The sequence below is a fragment of the Juglans microcarpa x Juglans regia genome, chromosome 8D (assembly GCF_004785595.1).
Source record: "Juglans microcarpa x Juglans regia isolate MS1-56 chromosome 8D, Jm3101_v1.0, whole genome shotgun sequence".
NCBI lineage: Eukaryota > Viridiplantae > Streptophyta > Magnoliopsida > Fagales > Juglandaceae > Juglans > Juglans microcarpa x Juglans regia.
This window is the reverse complement of record NC_054608.1, coordinates 22414788-22437381: the sequence shown is the minus strand read 5'-3', so window position 1 is coordinate 22437381 and position 22594 is coordinate 22414788. Positions and strand designations below refer to the sequence as shown.

Genomic DNA, 22594 nt, shown 5'->3' with positions numbered 1-22594 from the left:
TTCAGGTTATTCTCCAATGTTTCCTCTGAATTTCTCTTTACTAACTCCTCTTCTAACTCAATTTCCAGGTCCCCCACTGTCCTCTACATGCAACGAATAAACTTTTGGATTTTTCTATACATGGCGCGCTGGGACTCCATTTTTTTTCACAGTGATAACAAAGTCCTTTCTTTTCTCATCCATCTGAACAGATGAAATTCTTCTATCAACATTGCTTTCCAGAAATCTTTCATCAGACCCATAAGACTGATCAGTATCTCCCCAATACCACCTACTCTTGAAGCTTTTCTTGAGCTCAAGACGCGCGCATTCTTCATGAATTTTGGCCAAGCCAAAGGCTTCACGAAGATTAATAGGATTGAGCATTCTAATGGACAACCTGATTTCGTCTTTCAAGCCACTCAAGAAGCAACCTATTGGAAAGACTCAAATTGAGCTTTATAGGCAGCGACATTAACGTTTGTTTAAGCCTTGTCTAGCCTTCCATGGCATCATCAAAAGCTGTGGGGCTAAATCTTACAATCAAAGCTTTAACAAATGAATCGTATCCTGAATATTGCTTAATGTCTAAGGTAAAACATTTCAGAAAAGCGTCTTTACAGAAAATCTTAATTAAATTCAAATTCACTATAAGTAATACCTTTTTGTACTCTCAACCGGTGGTGAAATTAAGAATGTTGAGCCCTCTTCTCCATCTCCCAGAAGACTTGGTGACTGAAATTCTGTCGACGCTGCCTGTAAAATCGTTGATGCGATTTAAGTCTGTGAGTAAAGCCTGGTATGCTCTCATCAGAAACCCTTATTTCATGACAAAGCACCACACTTTCGCCATTTCTGATCACAATCGCAATGACTACCGTCGAGTCATCCTTGAGCGTTGCCGAGCAACAACTACCCCACGTTTCTCCATGCACTCTAACGACACCCTAGAGTTATCCGGCCACGTACATCTCGTCCCACAATTGTTCTCAGAAGATATTAACCCGGTATTTTTCTTCGGTTCCTGTAATGGAATAGTTTGTCTTGTTGGTATTGCTCCAGAGCGTTTCTATGGTGCTCCTGATCCAGACAGGGGGTGGGAGATAGTGCTTTGGAATCCTGCAACCAGAGAATCAAAGAGGCTTCCGTTTGTTCCTCGCCCGCCTCGTTTTTGCCCCACGTTTATCGATTTCGGCTTTGGTATTGATCTCAATATCAATGACTTCAAGGTGGTGAAAATTATGTACTTCGATTCTCTGCGGCATTACCAAGTTGAGGTATACAACCTTACTACTGATTCTTGGAGAGTTATTGATGCATCCCTCAACTCAGCCTATTTTATGAAATGGCCTCATTTTCCTTCATACTTAAATGGATTCTATTATTGGTTGATTTGTCCTGAACGTCGCGACAGGGGGCATCGTTTATTGCTTTCCTTTGATATGAGCAATGAGATGTTCCGGGAGATAATGTTGCCTGATGATACAAGATCTCTTGTTCAACACATTGCCATTATCAATGACTCTGTAGCTGTGATTGTTCCTGCATACAATGCTGGAATATTGGCGTATGATATATGGGTGATGAACGAGTCTACTGTGGAAAGTTCTTGGACAAAACTATTTACGATTGAATTACCCAGTCTTCCTTTACAATTTCGGGACGACGGTTTGATTGTGCTTAGCGGCCACCATTGTGATCCAGATAAAGAATGCTTGGTATTGTTTGATCCAAGAACACGAGAACTGAAGAATCTTCCAATATATGACGACGGCTCGGAAATGTTTCAGCTGGTTAGTTACACAGAGAGCCTAGTTTTAGTTAATGGATGGAGGAATGTGCTTGAGCAACAAGACACTTCATGATTATTATATTGTTATGCATGGATCCTTTCGTGGGGCACATCAACAAGATTCTTGATCATTTCATATTAATCACAGATTAGGACTATCATTATTTATGTATTCCAAGAGGACTAGAGAATTACTGTGAAACTGACTGGTTTCGATGTTGTGATTTGTTATTTGTTACTGCTTCTCTTTGCCTATTTATTCACCAATCTGTTCCTTCTCTATAGAGTACGCGATACCCGTTCCTGTTCCTCACGTAGTTGGAAATATAAATTGTGCTCGCCATCTATTGAGTACTATTGTTGATGTATTTGTGAATGTTGGAATTTGAAGATCTTCGTAAGACATGAATTTGCAGAACTTTGAATTAGGAATGATCAGTAACAGATAAAACTGGACGGTTGATTGATGCAGGAACCGGATGGTCAGCAGTCCAATGAGGCCGAAACCGAGATCAGTTAGTTCGGCCCCGGTTTTAGTTAGACCTGAAACCGTAATCGGCCCCATTCCTTCTCCTTTCTTCCGTTCTTCGACCTCACCTCTCTCTCGTTTCGCTCACTCTCTGCTCTCCCTCCGCAACCCACCATTCTACCGATGGCCCAGAAGTTCTGGGCCAGAACGACGGTCCCACAAGCTGCTCCTTACATCCCGGCAGCAACCCAGCAGACGCCGGAAACCCACGTACGCACGTTCAATGGTTTTCATTCATAAGAAAAGAATGAAAAAAATGAGCAGAAATACCCACCCACCCACCTCTTCGTAGCCCTGTTGCGAAACCATTGGGTTGGCTTCGAGTAATAGTTCTTCTCGTCGACAACTAATTTAGATTAAACCACGGGTTTCACCGTTTCTTTTACTTGGGGCTGTGTTTGGGATTGATTGTAAGAGACTTAAAAAGTGCTTAAATAATTTTAAAATTTTTTTAATAAAAAAATTAGTTTGTTTGAATATTTTATATTAAAGTATTTTTAATCTCAAATAAGTTAAAAAATAATAGTTTTTCTCAAATGTGGTTTTTTGAATAATGCAGAATATAATTCAAATTTTAAAAAGACTGTTAATGGATAAAAATACTCATATAACTTTAAGATAATTACAACTTTTACACTTTCAAGGATATGAACATAATCTTTCAAAATTCAAATAATCGTCATTTCTATCTTAAAATGTATTTTTTTAATTTATTTCTAAACAAATGTAACATGTTTAAAAGTACTTTAAACATATATTTATCGAACAGTAAATAACTTTTTAATAGTACAACTTATTACTTAAATGATAAGTTATAAGCCTTAAAAGCTATAAGTTAAATTTTTCACTGCAATCACTTTAACGCCCCGTTCCCGAGGGTCCGGAGAGTTAACTCATATAACCTGATAATCAACAAAATTTATAGACTCCAAAATATAACGTCATCAAAATACTACAAAGTCTCTTAATAAAATCCGCCACTTCTCAAAAATCTTCTATGAGTAATCCACTATACTTAAAAATCATCTCACCGATACTCCATAATCCTGATCCTTAGCTGGTCTATTCAAAAATCATCTGAAAAATGAATGGAGATAAGGGGTGAGTTATCAACAACTCAGTAAGCAGAGGACATATACTAGTGTGTAAACATGAGCATTTTCACAGAGTTTGGAATGCAGAAACAAAACATTTCAGTATCAATATGCAAATCTCAAACAAATACGTTTTATCAGAAAATCAGAGCGTCTTCTCAAATATTTCATATTCAGAAACCAACTTTTCATGTTCAAAGACTCCTTTGGCACAACATGACTGAACAACTTCGTCTTATCAAATCATATCAGAACAAAGACCATGTTTAACCCCCGTGGTAGGGTTGTGCATCCTGCGGAAAGCCTAGCAGAACATAAATGACCGTGTTACCAAAGCGATTGCACCCAGAACAGAAAACCACTATTATATCCCGTGGCGGGCCAGAGGTCACTATTATCTCCCGTAACAGGGCCAGAGGTCACTATTATATCCCGTGACAGGGCCACATATCAGAGCAAAATAGAATCAGAATCACCATATCAGAGTCAGAATCAGAGTCAGAAAGTCATGCCAAAGGTTTTTCAGATGCCACATCATAACAGAGTACAAAACAGAACAGAATCAGATCACAAAACATACTTTATGCACAAAATTTCATATTCGCTCTCTTTTTCAAAGTTCAGAAACAAAATATCAGAAATAAGCTCATGTCTACACCAGTCATGACAGAAAATACTTTCTTCTTAAACAAAATCTTATGAGTAATGCAGAACAAATATCTGAGGTTGTTTTCAGATTTCTTTTCATAACCAAACATGCACATTTTCCAAGAAGGACCTTAGTTCATTTTATTTTAATGCAAAGTCTAGCATAGGAACCCCGCTTACCTGGACTTCTTAGCTTTTCAGAACTTTCCTCAAAAATACCGAACAAATATTAATCGTCACCTATAAAATAATCACGTAACTTCCATAAATTTCCAATCAACCACGTATTTTGATATTAAAACTTAAAAATGCTAAAAGAACCTATTTTAAGAACCTCAAAACCTAAAATTCTCGTAATGCCTAAAATACCAACATTTTCTAAGACCAACAATATTCACTTAATCGAAATCGTACTGGAGAAGAAAATTTATCGAAAAAGTATTATGATACTTATAGAACTCAATAAAAATTAATATTCAAAATATCTAAAATACCAACAATATTTTATAAATAAAAAGAATACATTGATTACTAAACTTTTCCTAAAATAATTCATGAAAAACTCACCTCTTATGAAAAATAGATTTACTTATTTAACTAACAATATTATCAAAATACAATATAATATTTATTAAAACTTAAAACAAAATCCTAATTAAATATAAACTCAACACACAAAAATTTCTTCTCAGCCGAAACTCAAACCGTGGACTTTCCTAACATATATTAGGTTAAAACTAGTAAGTGCCCAAGTTAAAACTTTACTTATAAATATACACAAACACACACACACACATATATATATATATATAATATTTATATAAGCACCCTATACGTAAAACAGACGATAAACAAACAACAGAATAAACGAAAAACATGCAGCGGCGGCAGGGACTCACTGAGATGGTGAAGTGCGACGGCGCTGCGTGCGACGGGAGGTGGTGCACTCGGTGGCTATGCACTGGACGAGAAAGAGAGAGAGAGATGCACGGTGAGAGAGAGCTTACGGGAGAGTAAACCAACGTGAGAGACAGAAAATAGAGAGGGAGATACCGTGCGGCGGGGCGGCAAGAGGCGGACCCGGGGTGACGGAAAACTTCGCCGGCGGTTTCTGGAGCCGCAACGTGAAGAAGCTCACGGTGGTTAAAGGTTGCAATGGCTCACGGTAGGAGGAGAACCATCCTCTATTTCGGGAGTGAAAAACAGAGGCTGCGGGATGCTATCGAAGGCTACGGGTTCACGGCTGGGTCACGGTGGCGGCGCATGGCAGCGTTGAGGAGGAGCAAGCGGCGACTTGACTTCCTTCGGAGGCTGCGGTTTTCCAGGAGACGGTTGGATAAAACCGTGAAGATGCAGGATGGCTTCTGGCCGTGCGCAGGCGAGTCTCTTGCCGTGCGATCCGCTTGCTCAGCGTCTCACGTGGTGCAATGGTTTCCCGCGGTTGCTGACCTCCTTGAATGAGCGGGACGCTCTCACGGTAACGGCATGCTGCTGCGGCTGAGGCCGAGACGGACACGATGGCGCACAGAGAGGCGTTGAGCCTAGGTGAAGGACGCTAACGGTGGCGTCGGTTTTACGTGCGTGGAGATGGAAGTTGACGTCGAACAAGGAAGGGCTACACGATGGTGAACTCTGGAGGCTGGTGGCAGCGACGGCACAGGGTAGTTTCGAAGGTCAAGGGTGTAAGTGTGAAAATATACGGGTGCTAAGAAAACCCTAGAGAAAGAAAAGAGATAGACGTGCAACGTGCAGTGCCATGCGTGGGAGAAAAAAAAACAGAAAAGAAAAAGAAAAAGAAAAAAATAAAATAAAACAATAACAATTAAAGTCCAACAATAAAATTATTCATTAAAGCAAAACGTAAATTTAAAAACAAACATTAAATAATAACACCAAAGCACATCCAAATAAATTTTACAACTTAAAAATTATAAAATAAAACCAACGAGAAAAATTCAATAAATTTTTAAAACAAGAACAATAATATTTAAATTAATTATATAAAAAAAAATCTTCCACATAAAATAAATAAATACGCTAAAAGAAATACGGGGTATTACATCCTCCCCCCCTTAAAAAAAAATTTCGTACTCGAAATTTGCTTAGCTAACTGCTGCTACATCCAAAGGGTTAATCACGCATCCGCTGCGCACTCTAAGGAGTTGAATTCGAGCCTACACTGCTTTGTGTTGATTCCTGCCTCGTGCTGTGAAATCAGTCCTCTGAGGCGGTTTGGGGTTCATACTCCCATCTGGTTGCTTTGGACAATCTCTGACGAGGTGGCTGTGCTTCCCACATCGAAAACACCGTCCAGTTCTCCTTCTACAATCCCCAAAGTGTACTACGTTGCATGACTTGCAGGAGTTATTCCGTTGGTTGTCCTGCACCTGTCTCTGGCTTGGTTTGTTCACTAGCTTCATCCTCTTCCATGGTCCTTGATTCTCGTTCGAAGGAAACCCCAACGGCGTCGGCCCCTTCCTCTGCTCCTGAAGTTCAACACTCCTCTTGAGGCCTCGCTCGACTATTGTAGCCTTATCTACTAATTCTGAGAAGTTCTGGATCTGAAAGGTAACTACTCGCTCATAAATATTGTTATTCAGTCCCTCGTCAAATTTTCGGGTCTTCTTCTCCTCATCGGGTATAAGATATAAGGCAAAGCGTGATAGTTCAATATATCTGGCCGCATACTGGTGCACCGTCATAGTACCCTGCACTAAGTCAGCAAAGTCCTTGGCCCTAGCGTCTCTAATCGATCTTGGGAAGAAACGATCAAAGAAAATCTGCTTGAAGTGGAGCCAGCTAACCACTCCCCTCCCATCAGCTTCCCTGATGGTTCTCTCTGATATCCACCATCGCTTAGCCTCACCGGTCAGCTTGAAGGCAGAGTATAATACTTTCTGTCTGTCAGTACAATTCAAGACACGGAGTATCTCCTCAATGTCCTTGATCCAATCCTCAGCTAAGGTCGGGTCGCCACGACCATCAAAAGTGGGAGGGTGCATCTGATTGAACTGCTCTATGGTGCATCCATCCTCTTCATTTCCTGCATTCAAGCCCCCAAGACTTCGAACATTACGTCGAGCAGCCATCCTGGAAGACTCATCCATGGTTAAACGCTTCAAAGGAAGAAAATAATAAAGTAATAACTGCGCGAAAAATATAACTACTACTTAAGCTATAAATCACGAATCAATAATCTATTACTTGTAGTTCGTAGAATTCTAAACCCCAATTCAAAAATTTATTTCCTAAAGTCCAAAATTTCAAGACCTCAAATATCAGAGTCTACAGAACTTCAAACTTGGCCTTTGATCAAGCTTATTTACGCCTATAAAATCTAACCCTTAAATCTTATCAAAATCATTTTCTACATTCCATTAAAAATTGAAAGGATCTAAGACCTTAAACGTCATGAAGATCGGTTCTTGAAATTTACAATGTTTAATACCTCAAATTTCCTAGAATATAAGCCTAAAAGCCTAACAGATTCTAAAACCTTAAATACAAATTTCATCATCTCTTAGTCCTAGGATTTCTACACCTCAAATCTGAAGTTTCTTCCTAAACCCACAGATATCTAAACCTCCAAGGTTTATAGTATGCAGAATTCAAACCTGTCTCTGATACCAACTGTAACGCCCCGTTCCCGAGGGTCCGGAGAGTTAACTCATATAACCTGATAATCAACAAAATTTATAGACTCCAAAATATAACGTCATCAAAATACTACAAAGTCTCTTAATAAAATCCGCCACTTCTCAAAAATCTTCTATGAGTAATCCACTATACTTAAAAATCATCTCACCGATACTCCATAATCCTGATCCTTAGCTGGTCTATTCAAAAATCATCTGAAAAATGAATGGAGATAAGGGGTGAGTTATCAACAACTCAGTAAGCAGAGGACATATACTAGTGTGTAAACATGAGCATTTTCACAGAGTTTGGAATGCAGAAACAAAACATTTCAGTATCAATATGCAAATCTCAAACAAATACGTTTTATCAGGAAATCAGAGCGACTTCTCAAATATTTCATATTCAGAAACCAACTTTTCATGTTCAAAGACTCCTTTGGCACAACATGACTGAACAACTTCGTCTTATCATATCATATCAGAACAAAGACCATGTTTAACCCTCGTGGTAGGGTTGTGCATCCTGCGGAAAGCCTAGCAGAACATAAATGACCGTGTTACCAAAGCGATTGCACTCAGAACAGAAAACCACTATTATATCCCGTGGCGGGCCAGAGGTCACTATTATCTCCCGTAACAGGGCCAGAGGTCACTATTATATCCCGTGACAGGGCCACATATCAGAGCAAAACAGAATCAGAATCACCATATCAGAGTCAGAATCAGAGTCAGAAAGTCATGCCAAAGGTTTTTCAGATGCCACATCATAACAGAGTACAAAACAGAACAGAATCAGATCACAAAACATACTTTATGCACAAAATTTCATATTCGCTCTCTTTTTCAAAGTTCAGAAACAAAATATCAGAAATAAGCTCATGTCTACACCAGTCATGACAGAAAATACTTTCTTCTTAAACAAAATCTTATGAGTAATGCAGAACAAATATCTGAGGTTGTTTTCAGATTTCTTTTCATAACCAAACATGCACATTTTCCAAGAAGGACCTTAGTTCATTTTATTTTAATGCAAAGTCTAGCATAGGAACCCCGCTTACCTGGACTTCTTAGCTTTTCAGAACTTTCCTCAAAAATACCGAACAAATATTAATCGTCACCTATAAAATAATCACGTAACTTCCATAAATTTCCAATCAACCACGTATTTTGATATTAAAACTTAAAAATGCTAAAAGAACCTATTTTAAGAACCTCAAAACCTAAAATTCTCATAATACCTAAAATACCAACATTTTCTAAGACCAACAATATTCACTTAATCGAAATCGTACTGGAGAAGAAAATTTATCGAAAAAGTATTATGATACTTATAGAACTCAATAAAAATTAATATTCAAAATATCTAAAATACCAACAATATTTTATAAATAAAAAGAATACATTGATTACTAAACTTTTCCTAAAATAATTCATGAAAAACTCACCTCTTATGAAAAATAGATTTACTTATTTAACTAACAATATTATCAAAATGCAATATAATATTTATTAAAACTTAAAACAAAATCCTAATTAAATATAAACTCAACACACAAAAATTTCTTCTCAGCAGAAACTCAAACCGTGGACTTTCCTAACATATATTAGGTTAAAACTAGTGAGTGCCCAAGTTAAAACTTTACTTATAAATATACACAAACACACACACACACACATATATATATATATATATAATATTTATATAAGCACCCTATACGTAAAACAGAGGATAAACAAACAACAGAATAAACGAAAAACATGCAGCGGCGGCAGGGACTCACTGAGATGGTGAAGTGCGACGGCGCTGCGTGCGACGGGAGGTGGTGCACTCGGTGGCTATGCACTGGACGAGAAAGAGAGAGAGAGATGCACGGTGAGAGAGAGCTTACGGGAGAGTAAACCAACGTGAGAGACAGAAAATAGAGAGGGAGATACCGTGCGGCGGGGCGGCAAGAGGCGGACCCAGGGTGACGGAAAACTTCGCCGGCGGTTTCTGGAGCCGCAACGTGAAGAAGCTCACGGTGGTTAAAGGTTGCAATGGCTCACGGTAGGAGGAGAACCATCCTCTGTTTCGGGAGTGAAAAACAGAGGCTGCGGGATGCTATCGAAGGCTACGAGTTCACGGCTGGGTCATGGTGGCGGCGCATGGCAGCGTTGAGGAGGAGCAAGCGGCGACTTGACTTCCTTCGGAGGCTGCGGTTTTCCAGGAGACGGTTGGATAAAACCGTGAAGATGCAGGATGGCTTCTGGCCGTGCGCAGGCGAGTCTCTTGCCGTGCGATCCGCTTGCTCAGCGTCTCACGTGGTGCAATGGTTTCCCGCGGTTGCTGACCTCCTTGAATGAGCGGGACGCTCTCACGGTAACGGCATGCTGCTGCGGCTGAGGCCGAGACGGACACGATGGCGCACAGAGAGGCGTTGAGCCTAGGTGAAGGACGCTAACGGTGGCGTCGGTTTTACGTGCGTGGAGATGGAAGTTGACGTCGAACAAGGAGGGGCTACACGATGGTGAACTCTGGAGGCTGGTGGCAGCGACGGCACAGGGTAGTTTCGAAGGTCAAGGGTGTAAGTGTGAAAATATACGGGTGCTAAGAAAACCCTAGAGAAAGAAAAGAGATAGACGTGCAACGTGCAGTGCCATGCGTGGGAGAAAAAAAAAACAGAAAAGAAAAAGAAAAAGAAAAAAATAAATAAAACAATAACAATTAAAGTCCAACAATAAAATTATTCATTAAAGCAAAACGTAAATTTAAAAACAAACATTAAATAATAACACCAAAGCACATCCAAATAAATTTTACAACTTAAAAATTATAAAATAAAACCAACGAGAAAAATTCAATAAATTTTTAAAACAAGAACAATAATATTTAAATTAATTATATAAAAAAAAAAATCTTCCACATAAAATAAATAAATACGCTAAAAGAAATACGGGGTATTACAATCTCAAAGATGCACTTAACCAGTTATATTAGATGTGGTAAAACATTAACATAATTCCCACCAAGGCAGCACTCAGGGCGATCGCTAAATCATTGAATCTCGCCTTAGCTCTTGCATGGTCACATTGGGTCGGAACAGCAGTACTGACAACTAGCGAGCTTGCTATCTTCTTAATTTGTATTCCAGTTTCAACTAATTTTATCCAACTCAAGAAAAACTCAATTTGAGTAAGCTTTATCATTAGAATATGCTAATAAAATATATTTTATATGCAACTACAGAAGGGGTGTTTCCACACCGTGGTTGAACATCTAGAAGTAGTTAGTTAGAGTAATGCTACATATAGTCGTAGAGTATTTTGAAAAAGAGTAGGATCTATTATTAAAAAATTAATTTTCTTTTTATGTGGGTCTCGTATTTATTCGTTTTGTTTAAAATGATTACATGACACTTATACATTCACGACTGCAACTATTATTTCTCTAACAGTTGAAATATGAAATTATTTAAAATGTGCAACGTCAAAAATTGTGATTAAGTATATATGAAAGTTTTAAGATGAAAAATTGAATTGCTCACAAATAAAACAACTAGGGAATGATTGGTGATCAAAGAAAGGGGAGAAAAAGAAAAAGAAATCCTAATTTGGCGCACAACGTTCGCACTGGGTAAAAGGACCAATGCCAGGTCGGTGTTACCGGGTAAACTGATATGGGCAATGAAAAGGAGTTATTTGCCTGTTTTGTTAATGCGTAAATTTGCACAATAGACCGAAATAGAGGAAAAAATTATCTCCGGCCCACGACAATGATTCGGGAGTAGAATAGGTGCTCTTCACCCCATAAAATGAATAGTAAATTAAGTAAATAAAAATAAATAAAGAGAGACAGAGATTTACGTGATTCGGTATAAAAGTCTACGTCCATGAGTTGATAGGGGCAATCCACTATGGTGGATAATTTTACAATCTCTCATCGCTTCACATATTTCACAATACAATGGAGGAATTTAGAGTTTCTGGAGGTTAAAGATAATGCCTCTCTTAGAAGAATATCCTTGGGAGCCATTGGGCGTGGAGTCTATGCACAGAAAGCCCTCGCAGATTTGTTGAGATCTCCTCTTTATATAGGGATCTATTTTCTTGAAGTGATTAAGTTCAACTTGCCTTGTGAATGATTAAGCTGAATTATTGCATATTTTATACATCTAGAATCCATATATTTAAATTATTTCATTACATTATTATTGATTTTAGATGAAAAAATACTTAAGATGCATAAATTCAAGTTGTAATTTAAATTGATTTATAGCATAGTTAATGTTTAATTTTATTACTTGTAATTTAATTGGACAATATTTTATCATATGCACAACACATTTTTAATATTATATTATTTATTTTTATTTTATTTTATTTTATTTTATTTCTATTTTCATTTATTTATTTTTCTATGCAAGCTAGTAAATATAAAAGCATGAGAAAAGTTAAAGAGGTATCAAAAGAGAAAAGTAAAAAAGGCACCAACTTTCTCTTGGTAATTGGACGGGAGCAAGGCAAAGCTCTTTTGATTCTCTCTCAAAATGCTCCCTAGGCAACACATAGGGGAAAGGAAAAAGAAAGAAACACACGCACACCTCACAGGAAAAAAAAAGTAAGGGTTTTTTGGTTTTGAACGAATAGAGGGCGCTGAGGCTTTACACTTTTGTTTAAAGACGCAAAAAGGCACGGGGGACCCAGCATATTTTTTTCTTCTTGTTATTTTTGGATGCAATACGAATAGAGAGCACAGCACGTTGAAGAACCTTGGAGAAGAAGAGAGAGAGAGGGGGCTGGGAGGGATCAAGGAGATACCACAAGTACACTATCAGAAGATCCCATAAAAAAAATAGATCAATTTCGATGTATTAAAACTACCATAAGGAAATTGCAAAACAAAATAAGAAGCACAACCAACCAGCTCAAAGCACAAATCGGAGTCCAAGTCAAAATGGGAGTTAGATGTAAGCATTTCCTTTAAAAAATGTAGCTGCAAAAGCAGCACTAGTGAGCAACAAGAACGAAGTAACAAGCAAAAGTGTGATTTTCACTTCTATGGGCTGGACCATGGCAAAGCATTGGGAAGAGAGAGAGAGAGAGCTAAAATAAATATGGCATGAGAGAAACAAAATGTTAGATAGTTTCCTAGAATATATACATGTCTCTAATGTTGATAAAGGAGATAGGAAGGTAATGAATTCAAAAATAAAATAAAAATTCTATGTGTAGTTAGTTTTGCGTATTTCTTGCGCACTCTATTAATGTGATTGACTACGTCACTTTCAAAAAAAAAAAATTCAACTTTTTCAAATTTTCAAACAAAAATAATATTATAAAACTATATTCTAGTAATATTTTAACCTTATAATATTTTTTATTCAACTTTTTCTCTCTTATTTTTTTAAATCTAAAAAATACTCAACTCAAACTATCTTATGACTTGTTGATGTCGTGTTTCGCAGGCCCTAGCAATTCTGCTTGGTCAACATTTGTATGATCACCTGCACAGTAACTCAAGGGAGAGGAGACCTCTGGGTCTGTTGGTACTCCGATTCTTAAGTCAGTATGATGCTTCAGGTTGATGATGAAGTATATTGACGATGATAGTGTTAGATTACTTACCTATGTGCTGCAGGCAATTTTATTTATATTTGCCGACCTGGTCTCCACCATAATGGAATGCTGCATAGCAGGAGATCATATATTTATGCTGTCCACTCACCAAACTATCATTTTGCCATTGGTTCGCCGAGCTACGATGTGCTTAGTGCCACTAGGTATTGTTCGAGCCTTAGGCCGCATTGAATGCGGCGTATATATTGTCTTGGGTCCTTTCCATCCCATTAATGTTGGGTATGAACGTTACAAGTTTTTTCATCTAGCATTGAATGCTATACTCCTTCCCTCTTAAGCCTTGCTTGTGTTTCCTGATATAAGTAAGACCCGACCCGGGTTTCATACCCGAGCCTTGACCCAGGTGCTACCGTTCAATTTTGGCCATATTAAGCACTTGGACTTTAGTCTGGGCCTTCTGTTCAACCCAGACCCAAAGTCTAGGTATTATCCTGGACCCTATATTTAACCCAATTCAAGAGATTTTTCCTCTTCATATTATTATTTACAAACTATTTTATTACTATTTATAAAATTCTCATATCATGTTATCTCATTTTCTAAACATTTCCTTAATTTATTTGTTAAAGAAATCCTTACAAGACTCTAATAAATCGGATACTAAGGCCTCATTTGTATTCGCAACTCATCTCAATTCATTTCACTACTATTCAACAATTTTAATTCATAAATTTTACTATTATTCACAACTTATCTCACTATTATTTACAACACATCTCAACTCATCTTTAAATCCAAACGACACCTAAGTCTAGAGCATCCTCTTAGACTTCAATTAGTGATCCTCGAGTAATTTGTTTGGACGTGATTAAGAATACAGCCCAGATTGATCATCAGCACAAGCTGGCAGATTTTGCTCTCCCGAAATTGCCACTGAATTACCAAAAGCACCAAAGACTACAATCGCTGAAAAAGCTGGCTTATCTGTCCACTGATTTTCCTGACAAGATTTCAACTTGCATTTATTTTTAGAATGATGCCAAGCGTTCCGCTTCTAATTCCCGCTGAAAGCTGTCGCTAGTATTTGTTTTTTTTTTTTTTTTTTTTTTTTTTTTTTTTTTTTTTTTTTTTTTTATATAATTAAGAAAATATTTTTTAATAATATTATAATATTTTTTAAAAATATATATTTAAAAATGTTAAAAATATATATGTGAAAAAAGACAAAAAAAAAAAAAAAAACACACATCAAAATAATTAACGGGAATTATTTTACTTAATAATTAAGAAAATATTTTATTTTATTTTATAATTTTTTACTTAGCGATTAAGAAAGTATTTTTTAATAATATTATGACTTTTTATTTTTTTAAATATTTAAAAATATAAAAAAATAAATGTAAAAAAAATAATAAAAAAAATAAGAACAATTATAGTAACGGTAGCTCCCAACGGTAGTTAGGAGCGGTGAATGTAACACAATCCTTATTTCTATCTACTAACATTCAGAAATGGAGGTTCAAAAATGTGTCTCGAAATTTTATTTTTATTTTATGATTAAGGAAATATATTTTTATGGTATTGTGAATTTTTTATTTTTTTAAATGTTTATAATGATTAAAAAATACATAAAAAAAAAGAAAAAAAATAAAAGTAAAAAAATAAAATGTACTTTTCAAGACACACATTTGGGACAAATTTTCAGTGAGTGTTACTCACTAGCATTATTTCATTACGTTGCACTTGCTAACTTTATTACGTCCATATTGCCTTTTTGGTGAATGAGAAACACTACTTTGCCTCCAAAATGTATCGCTTAAATGTATTGTGTGTCATTTTAATTTTTTTTATTTAATAATTAAGAAAGTAATTTTATGTATATTAATATATTAGTATATTTTTTATTTTATAAAAATATTTAAATATATTAAAAAAATATGAAAAAAAAGTTAAAAATATATTAGCGAGAGCACCTCTCTTTGGTGTATATATATGTCACTAATGTTGACAAGGGAGATATATAGGTAATGAAGACAAAAATAAATAAATAAATAAATAAATAAATAAATAAATATATCTATTCTATTATAATAAATAACTATCTTAACTGTTAACTGTTGCCGTAATTTTTCTTAATTTTTCCGTTAATTTTTATTTTTCCGTTGACGAGTTTTGATGACATGTGAGGGGTGGGTTCGAGGGGGTCGGTGGAGAGACGGAGCCACAGAGTAGAAAGTGAGGGAGTGGGAATGCGCGAGGGGCAAGTAGAGGGCAGAGAGTGAGGCAGCGGGATGGAATTTCGAGATGAGAGACATCATGCCATCTCTTTTAGTTCTCAACCATTAAATTACCATTAAATTTAAACATAGCTAATGATCGATTCACCTATAAGTCTTTTGCAACTTCAGAGAAAAAAAAAAAGTCTTTTGCAACTCATTATCAAACAATCAATGAAATTGTACCTTTCTATTAAAGATAAATTTTAACATTATAAAACTACACCTATTTCATGTAGAGTTATCAAATAGTTATAAAATGGTTGGAGGTAAATCATTTTCCTAAACAAAATGATAGAAAAGTTAATATATGTTATACCTATTATGTTTTCTTATATAAAAAAAAAAAAGGAAATATATTTTTGAATCATTTGAAATCGGCTCTAATCAGTAACAATTGGTTTGAATCTGCCAACTAAACTGATGAGGATACTTAACCTTATTCTACGGCTTACCATATGTGATATATTTGACTCCTAATTCTAGGAAGATTTCATTGTATCAATTTACTCATACTTTCCTTTTATTCTGTACTAAGTTTTGATGTCATTTGATTTGTAATTATTTCCTATACTGTAATTGATTATAAGTATAATATATTTACCACTTTACAAGTGTGGTAGTTTTTCATCAAACCCTCTCATGATATCACGTGCCACACTGGTTTAACAGCCACCGCTCCTTTTTTTTTCCAATGGCTTCCAAATCCTCTCCCAATCTTCTTCCTTTCAACACCTTAATCCACATGATCACCATCAAGCTTTCTTCCTCAAACTATCTTCTATAGAAAAGCCAACTCCTTCCTCTCCTTGAGAGTAAGAATTGTTGGATTATGTTGATGGAACCCTTGTGCCGCCACCCCATTTTGAACCTGCCAACTCTAACACGCCTAATAATAAACACCTGGCGTGGAAAGTCGCAGACCAACACCTCTCAGTCTATTACTTTCCTCCCTTACTGAGGAAGCCATGGCTAAGGTCGTCAGCCTGTCCACTGCATGTGATGTCTGGCTCACTTTGGAGAACACTTTTAGCCATCGCTCGAAGGCCAGTGAATTACGTCTCAAGGATGATTTACAGCCGATGAAACGTGGCTCCAAACCAATTGCTGAATACGCTGGTGCCTTCAAGGCCCTTTGCGACTAGCTTCATGCGATTGGACGGTCTGTCGACGACATCGACAAAGTGCACTGGTTCCTTGCGGCCTCGGCTCCGATTTCTCCGGCTTCTCCATCGTGCAGATGGCTCTCACTCCACTCCCCTGTTTTGCAGATTTGGTCTCTAAAGTCGAAAGTTTTGAGATATTCCAGCAGTCCATTGAGCCCTCTACCACCACTGTTGCGGTGTTCACCACCACCAATCGAGGCCGAGCTAATAACCATGGCCACCACTCTTCTAACCGAGGCAACCAGCGCGATCATTCCAGTAATCACGGTAGCAACTTTTCCAACCGTGGACGATCTCACTCTAGGCAGGGACGTCGCCCACCTCGATGCCAAATTTGCCGCACGGAGGGCCATTATGCTAATTGATGTAACCAGCGGTATGCTCGAAATAACTCCTCTACTCATCTTGCCGAAGTGTTTAGCACCTCTTGTTCCCTCTCTAGACCTGAGTCTTCTGACTGGTATTTGGACACTAGGGCTTCGGCCCATATGACCACTGATCCATCTACTTTGGATCAGTCCACTAATTAGACAGGTAAAGACTCTGTGATTGTAGGAAATAGTGCATCTCTCCCCATTACCCACACTGGTACCCTTTCTCCTATTTCAAATATTCATTTATTAGATGTATTATTAGATGTTCCTCATCTTACTAAAAATCTTCTTTCAATTAATAAATTAATGTCTAATTTTCCTCTATCTGTTACATTTACTAATAATTTTTTTGTTGTCCAGAATTATCAAACAGGAAGGGTGGTGGTGACCGATAAAAGAGATGGAGGTCTATATATGCTGGAGCGCGAAGATTCTTCTTTTATTTATGTCCTTAATAATAAATCACTACATGCTTCATATGATTTATGGCTTGCTCGCCTTGGACATGTGAATCATTCTATTATTTCTTTTTTAAATAAAAAATGGCATCTTTATCTTACGTCTTTATTGCCATCTCTCACTTTGTGTAGTACATGTCAACTTGCGAAAAATCATCGTTTGCCTTATTCTCGAAATGAACATAGGTCATCTCATGTGTTAGATCTTATTTATTGCGAGATCTGGTGCCCTTCCCCTGTCAAATCCAATTTGGGTTTTGCCTACTATGTTTTTTTCATTGATGATTATTCCCTGTTCACTTGGCTTTATCCTTAAAAATTTAAATATGATTTTTTTTTTATATTTTCATTCAATTTAAAAAATTTGTAGAAAATCAACATTTAGCTCGTATCAAGATCTTTCAAAGTGATGGCGGTGCCAAATTTAATAGCAATTGTTTCAAAGCTCACCTACGTACCTCTGACATCCATCATCAACTATTTTGCCCATATACACCTGCCCAAAATGGTCGCGCTGAACGAAAATACCACCATGTGAATGAGACTGGCTTGGCCCTTCTTTTCCACTCTCACATTTCCCCTCGTTTCTGGGTTGATGCCTTCAGCACTGCAGCTTACATCATAAACCGATTGCCCACACCGCTTTTTGGAGGTAAGTCACCCTTTGAACTTCTATATGGTTCTTCTCTGAATTATGAGAATTTTCATCCTTTTGGTTGTCGTGTTTATCATTGTTTGCGTGATTATATGCCTAACAAACTTTCCCCCCGTAGTATTCCTTGCATTTTCTTAGGTTACAATCCCTCTTATAAAGGGTTTCGTTGCCTTGATCCCACCACCACTACGCTATATATCACCCAACATGCTCAATTTGATGAAACTCACTTCCTTTCCCTCAATAGCTCCCAGGCCCAACCCCTCTCATCTCTTCATATTTCCAATTTCTTGGAACCATGTCTCCTTCATATCAACTTGCCCTCCTCTTCCACTGCGCCCCGTTCCTAGCACGTTCCTCAATCCGACTCTTCCCCGTGTTATTTGTACTGACCCTGTGGATGAGTCTGTGCAGGTTGTTGATTCTCTTGCAGGTCCCTCTTCGCCACACCCGGCTCCTAGTCCACCTTCTATTGAGACCACTACTGATCCTCATGTTCTTGGTCTCACCTCTACTCCTGCATTTCCGTTGGGCCTCCCATCCTATGCTCACATGAGCTAAAGCTGGGATTTTCAAGACTCATCATCCTATACTCATAGGCACATGGTCTCGACTACACTGACACTTTTAGTCCTATTATCAAGGCTACCACTATCCGTGTTGTGTTTTCTCTTGCTGTGACCAACAAATGGCCTCTTCAGCAACTTGACATCAAGAACGCCTTCCTCAATGGTACTCTCATTGAATATGTTTATATGGAACAGCCTCTTGGGTATATTGATCATTGCTTTCCTAATCATGTTTGTTAGTTGAATAAAGCTCTTTATAGCCTAAAGCAAGCTCCTCGTGCCTGTTTCAGCGCTTTAGCTCTTCTCCTTACACTTGGTTTTTCTTGCAGCCGTACTGACACCTCTCTCTTTGTCTTTCATCAGCAATCTGGCATTATCTATTTGCTTCTTTATGTTGATGACATTATTATTACTGGCAACAACTCGTCCCTTCTTGACAGTTTTACTCGCAAGCTTCATTCTGAGTTCGACACCAAAGATTTGGGCTCTTTCAGTTATTTTTTTTGTCTTGAAGCTTTGCCCACTCTTGATGGTCTCTTTATCAGTCAGTTGAAATTTGTTCAAGATATTCTCACTCGAGCTCAGTTGCTTGATAGCAAACATGTTCACACCCCCATGGTGATATGAATTCGTGGGAATAGAATCCCTTGAACCCACAATTAATTTGAAAACTCACCCAAGAAAGCCAAAATCAAGTCTAGGATCTTTGTAAATGATCTTTAGGACTAGGTCCATCTTGGTTCCCATCACATAGTTGTTTCTCAACACCTATCTGCTGATGGTCCTCCTTTTTCGGATCCTACTCTCTACCGATCTCTCGTTGGTGCCCTTCAGTACTTGATTATCACGAGTTCAGATATTGCCCATGCTGTTAATTCTATTAGTCAATTTCAGCACACCCCTACTGCTGATCACTTTCTTGCTGGTAAGCATATTCTTCTCTATGTCAAGGGCACACTTCACTTTGGCCTTACTTTTTGTCCGTCTGTTGTTCCTAGTACTCTAGTAGCTTACTCGGATGCCGACTGGGCAGGATGTCCAGATACTCATCGTTCCACATCAGGCCACTCTATTTATCTTGGAGACAAGCTGGTTTCTAGGAGTGTCAAGAAACAACATACTGTCTCACGCTCCAGCTATGAGTCTGAGTATCGTGCCCTTACGATGACTGCAACTGAACTTCTTTGACTTACACATCTTCTTCATGACCTCAAGGTCGCAGTTTCGCAGCAGCTTCTTCTTTTATGTGACAACAAAAGTGCAATATTATTAAGTTCCAATCCCGTTTCCCATAAGTGGGCCAAATATGTTGAATTAGACTACCATTTCCTTCGAGAACTTGTTGCTGTTGGCAAACTGCGCACGTAGTATGTGCCATCTCAGTTACAGGTTGCTAACATCTTTACCAAAAGTGTCCCTTGCTCTCTTTTTGAATTTTTTTTATCCAAACTTCACGTCCATTCAAATCCGATACTCAATTTTTGCCCGCGGGGGTGGGTGGGTGGGTGTTGGGGATACTTAGCCTTACTCTACGGCTTACCATATGTGACATATTTGACCCCTAATTCTAGGAAGATTTTATTGTATCAATTTACTCGTATTTTCCATTTATTTTGTAATCAGTTTTGATGTCATTTGATTTGTAACTATTTCCTATATTGTGATTGATTATAAATAGAATATACTCACCACTTTACAAGTGTGGTGGTTTTTCATCAAACCCTCTCATAAACTACTTCTATACAGCTTCAGAGATTGCACTAAAAATTAGTTTTAATTTTTAAAGCGCTTTACTCATGCACTTGAATCGCAAAATTTCACTCGCCAAGTTTTATGAGATATCACATCTCAAACATTCTTAATTTCGTTACAAAATGTATACAAACTTGAATGATGTGTAATTTTGCCTGTGCCAATTACATAATTTAACGAGAAATAATATTTACAGTCGTAAGTGTATAAACAGTGTAAGTGACATATAATCAATTTGAAAAAAATGAATAAATATAAGATTAACAAGAAAAAAAAATTAATTTTTTAATAATAGACCTAATTTTTTTTCAAAATAACTGTATAATATTCATACACTTGACAATTATATGTACCATTACTTGATCGCATATTTGCTTCTCACAAGCGCATAGCCTTTAGTAATACCATATTGACGCCATTTTACCAAACTTTTCCGATTTCGTGTCCATAAAAGAGAAAACAATCCTCTATTTCTACGTGTCATCTGCTAATACATGCAGGGTGTTAATTTCTATATATTCGATATGTAACATTCATTCATTTAAAAAAATAATATAAAAAAAAAATGATAAAGACTATAAAAAATAATAATTAAGATTATAAAAAGACATGCTCCGAGTTCTAGTTGGTCCTAGCATCGACTGGAAGTTTGGAACAAACAATAATGGATCTGTTGTTTTCGAGTGGACATCTTCATTACTCGACAATTCATAATTTTATCAAAATAACACAATTCTTGTAGAAAAAATAAAAGTGCTAAATACTATTTTCCACAAAAGTGAAAAAGTTAAACTGATTTTAAGAAAATTACAAAGTTAAAATATAAATTAAAAATTCATGTCAGACTTGATTTCAGGCTTTACTCTCGCACTTTTGGGGCCATTTGTTACCATTTCGGGCCATTTCTTAAAATATCAAAAACAAAAAATAGTGAAATAGACTTGATTTAATATTTAAATAAATGTCTGCAATATTCACGATAAAACAAAAATTAAACGGACGTAGTGTTCAGGAGGGAATTAGGGTCATGCATGTGGAAATGTCCCTGTCCATTTTCCACAACTAGTTCGTGCGTGCGATCATCACAGTCCCGACAAACGTTCTTATTTTCTCTAGCCAACGAGTTCCTTTACCTTACCTTACTTGATATCCGTGATGTCTGTGTTTTTTTTTTTCCCTCTGCTTTTTGTTTGAATCGATCAAATGCGTCATAGGTTTCATCAGCCCCACGGCCAAAAACACGGCACGTCCGAACGCTGCCTTAACCCTATGATCATAGCTATCGATCTATATGCTCTTTTCATATTTTGGTGGGGTTATAAAACAACATAAAAGACCTTTAATTAAATAAATTATTCATTGTTTTATCATATTTTTTAATGATTTTTATGGATGCAATTGCATATAGTAATGCTCTATCCCTATTTAAAAAATTAATATTATAGTATCTCAATTTGTATAGAATGGCAGGCTTTAGGAAAATTAAAAAGTAAAAGAGTTTAATTTTATCAAAATGGGATATAATTTTGTCTTTTCCAATTTTCCTTCAAAAGTTTGTAAAACTAAAAAGGGGCTGTAGTGGACTCAACAAAACTATAGTAATTTTAACTTTTATCAATTCCATTGACCGAATCTGTTAAGCCCCAACTGCTGGCCAAATATTATTTTGGCATAAAAAATTCTCTCTCCCCCTTACTTTTTGATTCTTACATGCTGCATTTCCTAATTTCTGTTTCTTAAACATTGTAAAAAATATATTAGTTGAAAAATTTTATCAGTTAGAATAATATTATCGTTAAAAAATTAATGTGTAATTTTTAATAACAAATAAATATTTAAATTATAATTAGAATTAGAATTAAAATAAAAAAATATTAAAATTAATATTTTAATAAAATAATAATAAATTTATTGAATCTATTATTTGATATTGTTGTAAAATAATTAGTTAAATTTATAAAAATAAATTTTCTAATTATATTTTGGTCAAACTTTATTAAACGACTATTGGTGCTCTAACATGTTAAAACAGAAACTTTATGTGATAGTGACCGTACCGGCCCCTTGCCTTTTGAAACCAATAAAACAAATTGCATTAATGCTGCAAT

At 36.7% G+C, this 22594-nt stretch overlaps 3 protein-coding genes across 3 annotated transcripts; 2 read left to right on the top strand and 1 right to left on the bottom strand.

Annotated features, from left to right (window-relative positions):
• The first annotated feature begins 406 nt into the window (after positions 1 to 406).
• LOC121243628 (F-box/kelch-repeat protein At3g06240-like) lies at positions 407 to 2051 on the top strand. Its single transcript, XM_041141749.1, has one exon. It carries the CDS (start codon positions 486 to 488, stop codon positions 1842 to 1844), a length of 1359 nt encoding a protein of 452 aa, XP_040997683.1. The 5' UTR covers positions 407 to 485; the 3' UTR covers positions 1845 to 2051.
• A 4165-nt stretch (positions 2052 to 6216) lies between these two features.
• LOC121242296 lies at positions 6217 to 7149 on the bottom strand. Its single transcript, XM_041140181.1, has one exon. The coding sequence runs from the start codon at positions 7147 to 7149 to the stop codon at positions 6217 to 6219; it is 933 nt and encodes a 310-aa protein (XP_040996115.1).
• A 10770-nt stretch (positions 7150 to 17919) lies between these two features.
• Positions 17920 to 19922, top strand: LOC121242295 (uncharacterized mitochondrial protein AtMg00810-like). Its single transcript, XM_041140180.1, has 5 exons — positions 17920 to 17964; positions 18580 to 18660; positions 18765 to 18937; positions 19064 to 19352; positions 19464 to 19922. The coding sequence occupies exons 1-5, from the start codon at positions 17920 to 17922 to the stop codon at positions 19920 to 19922; spliced, it is 1047 nt and encodes a 348-aa protein (XP_040996114.1).
• Positions 19923 to 22594: the final 2672 nt, after the last annotated feature.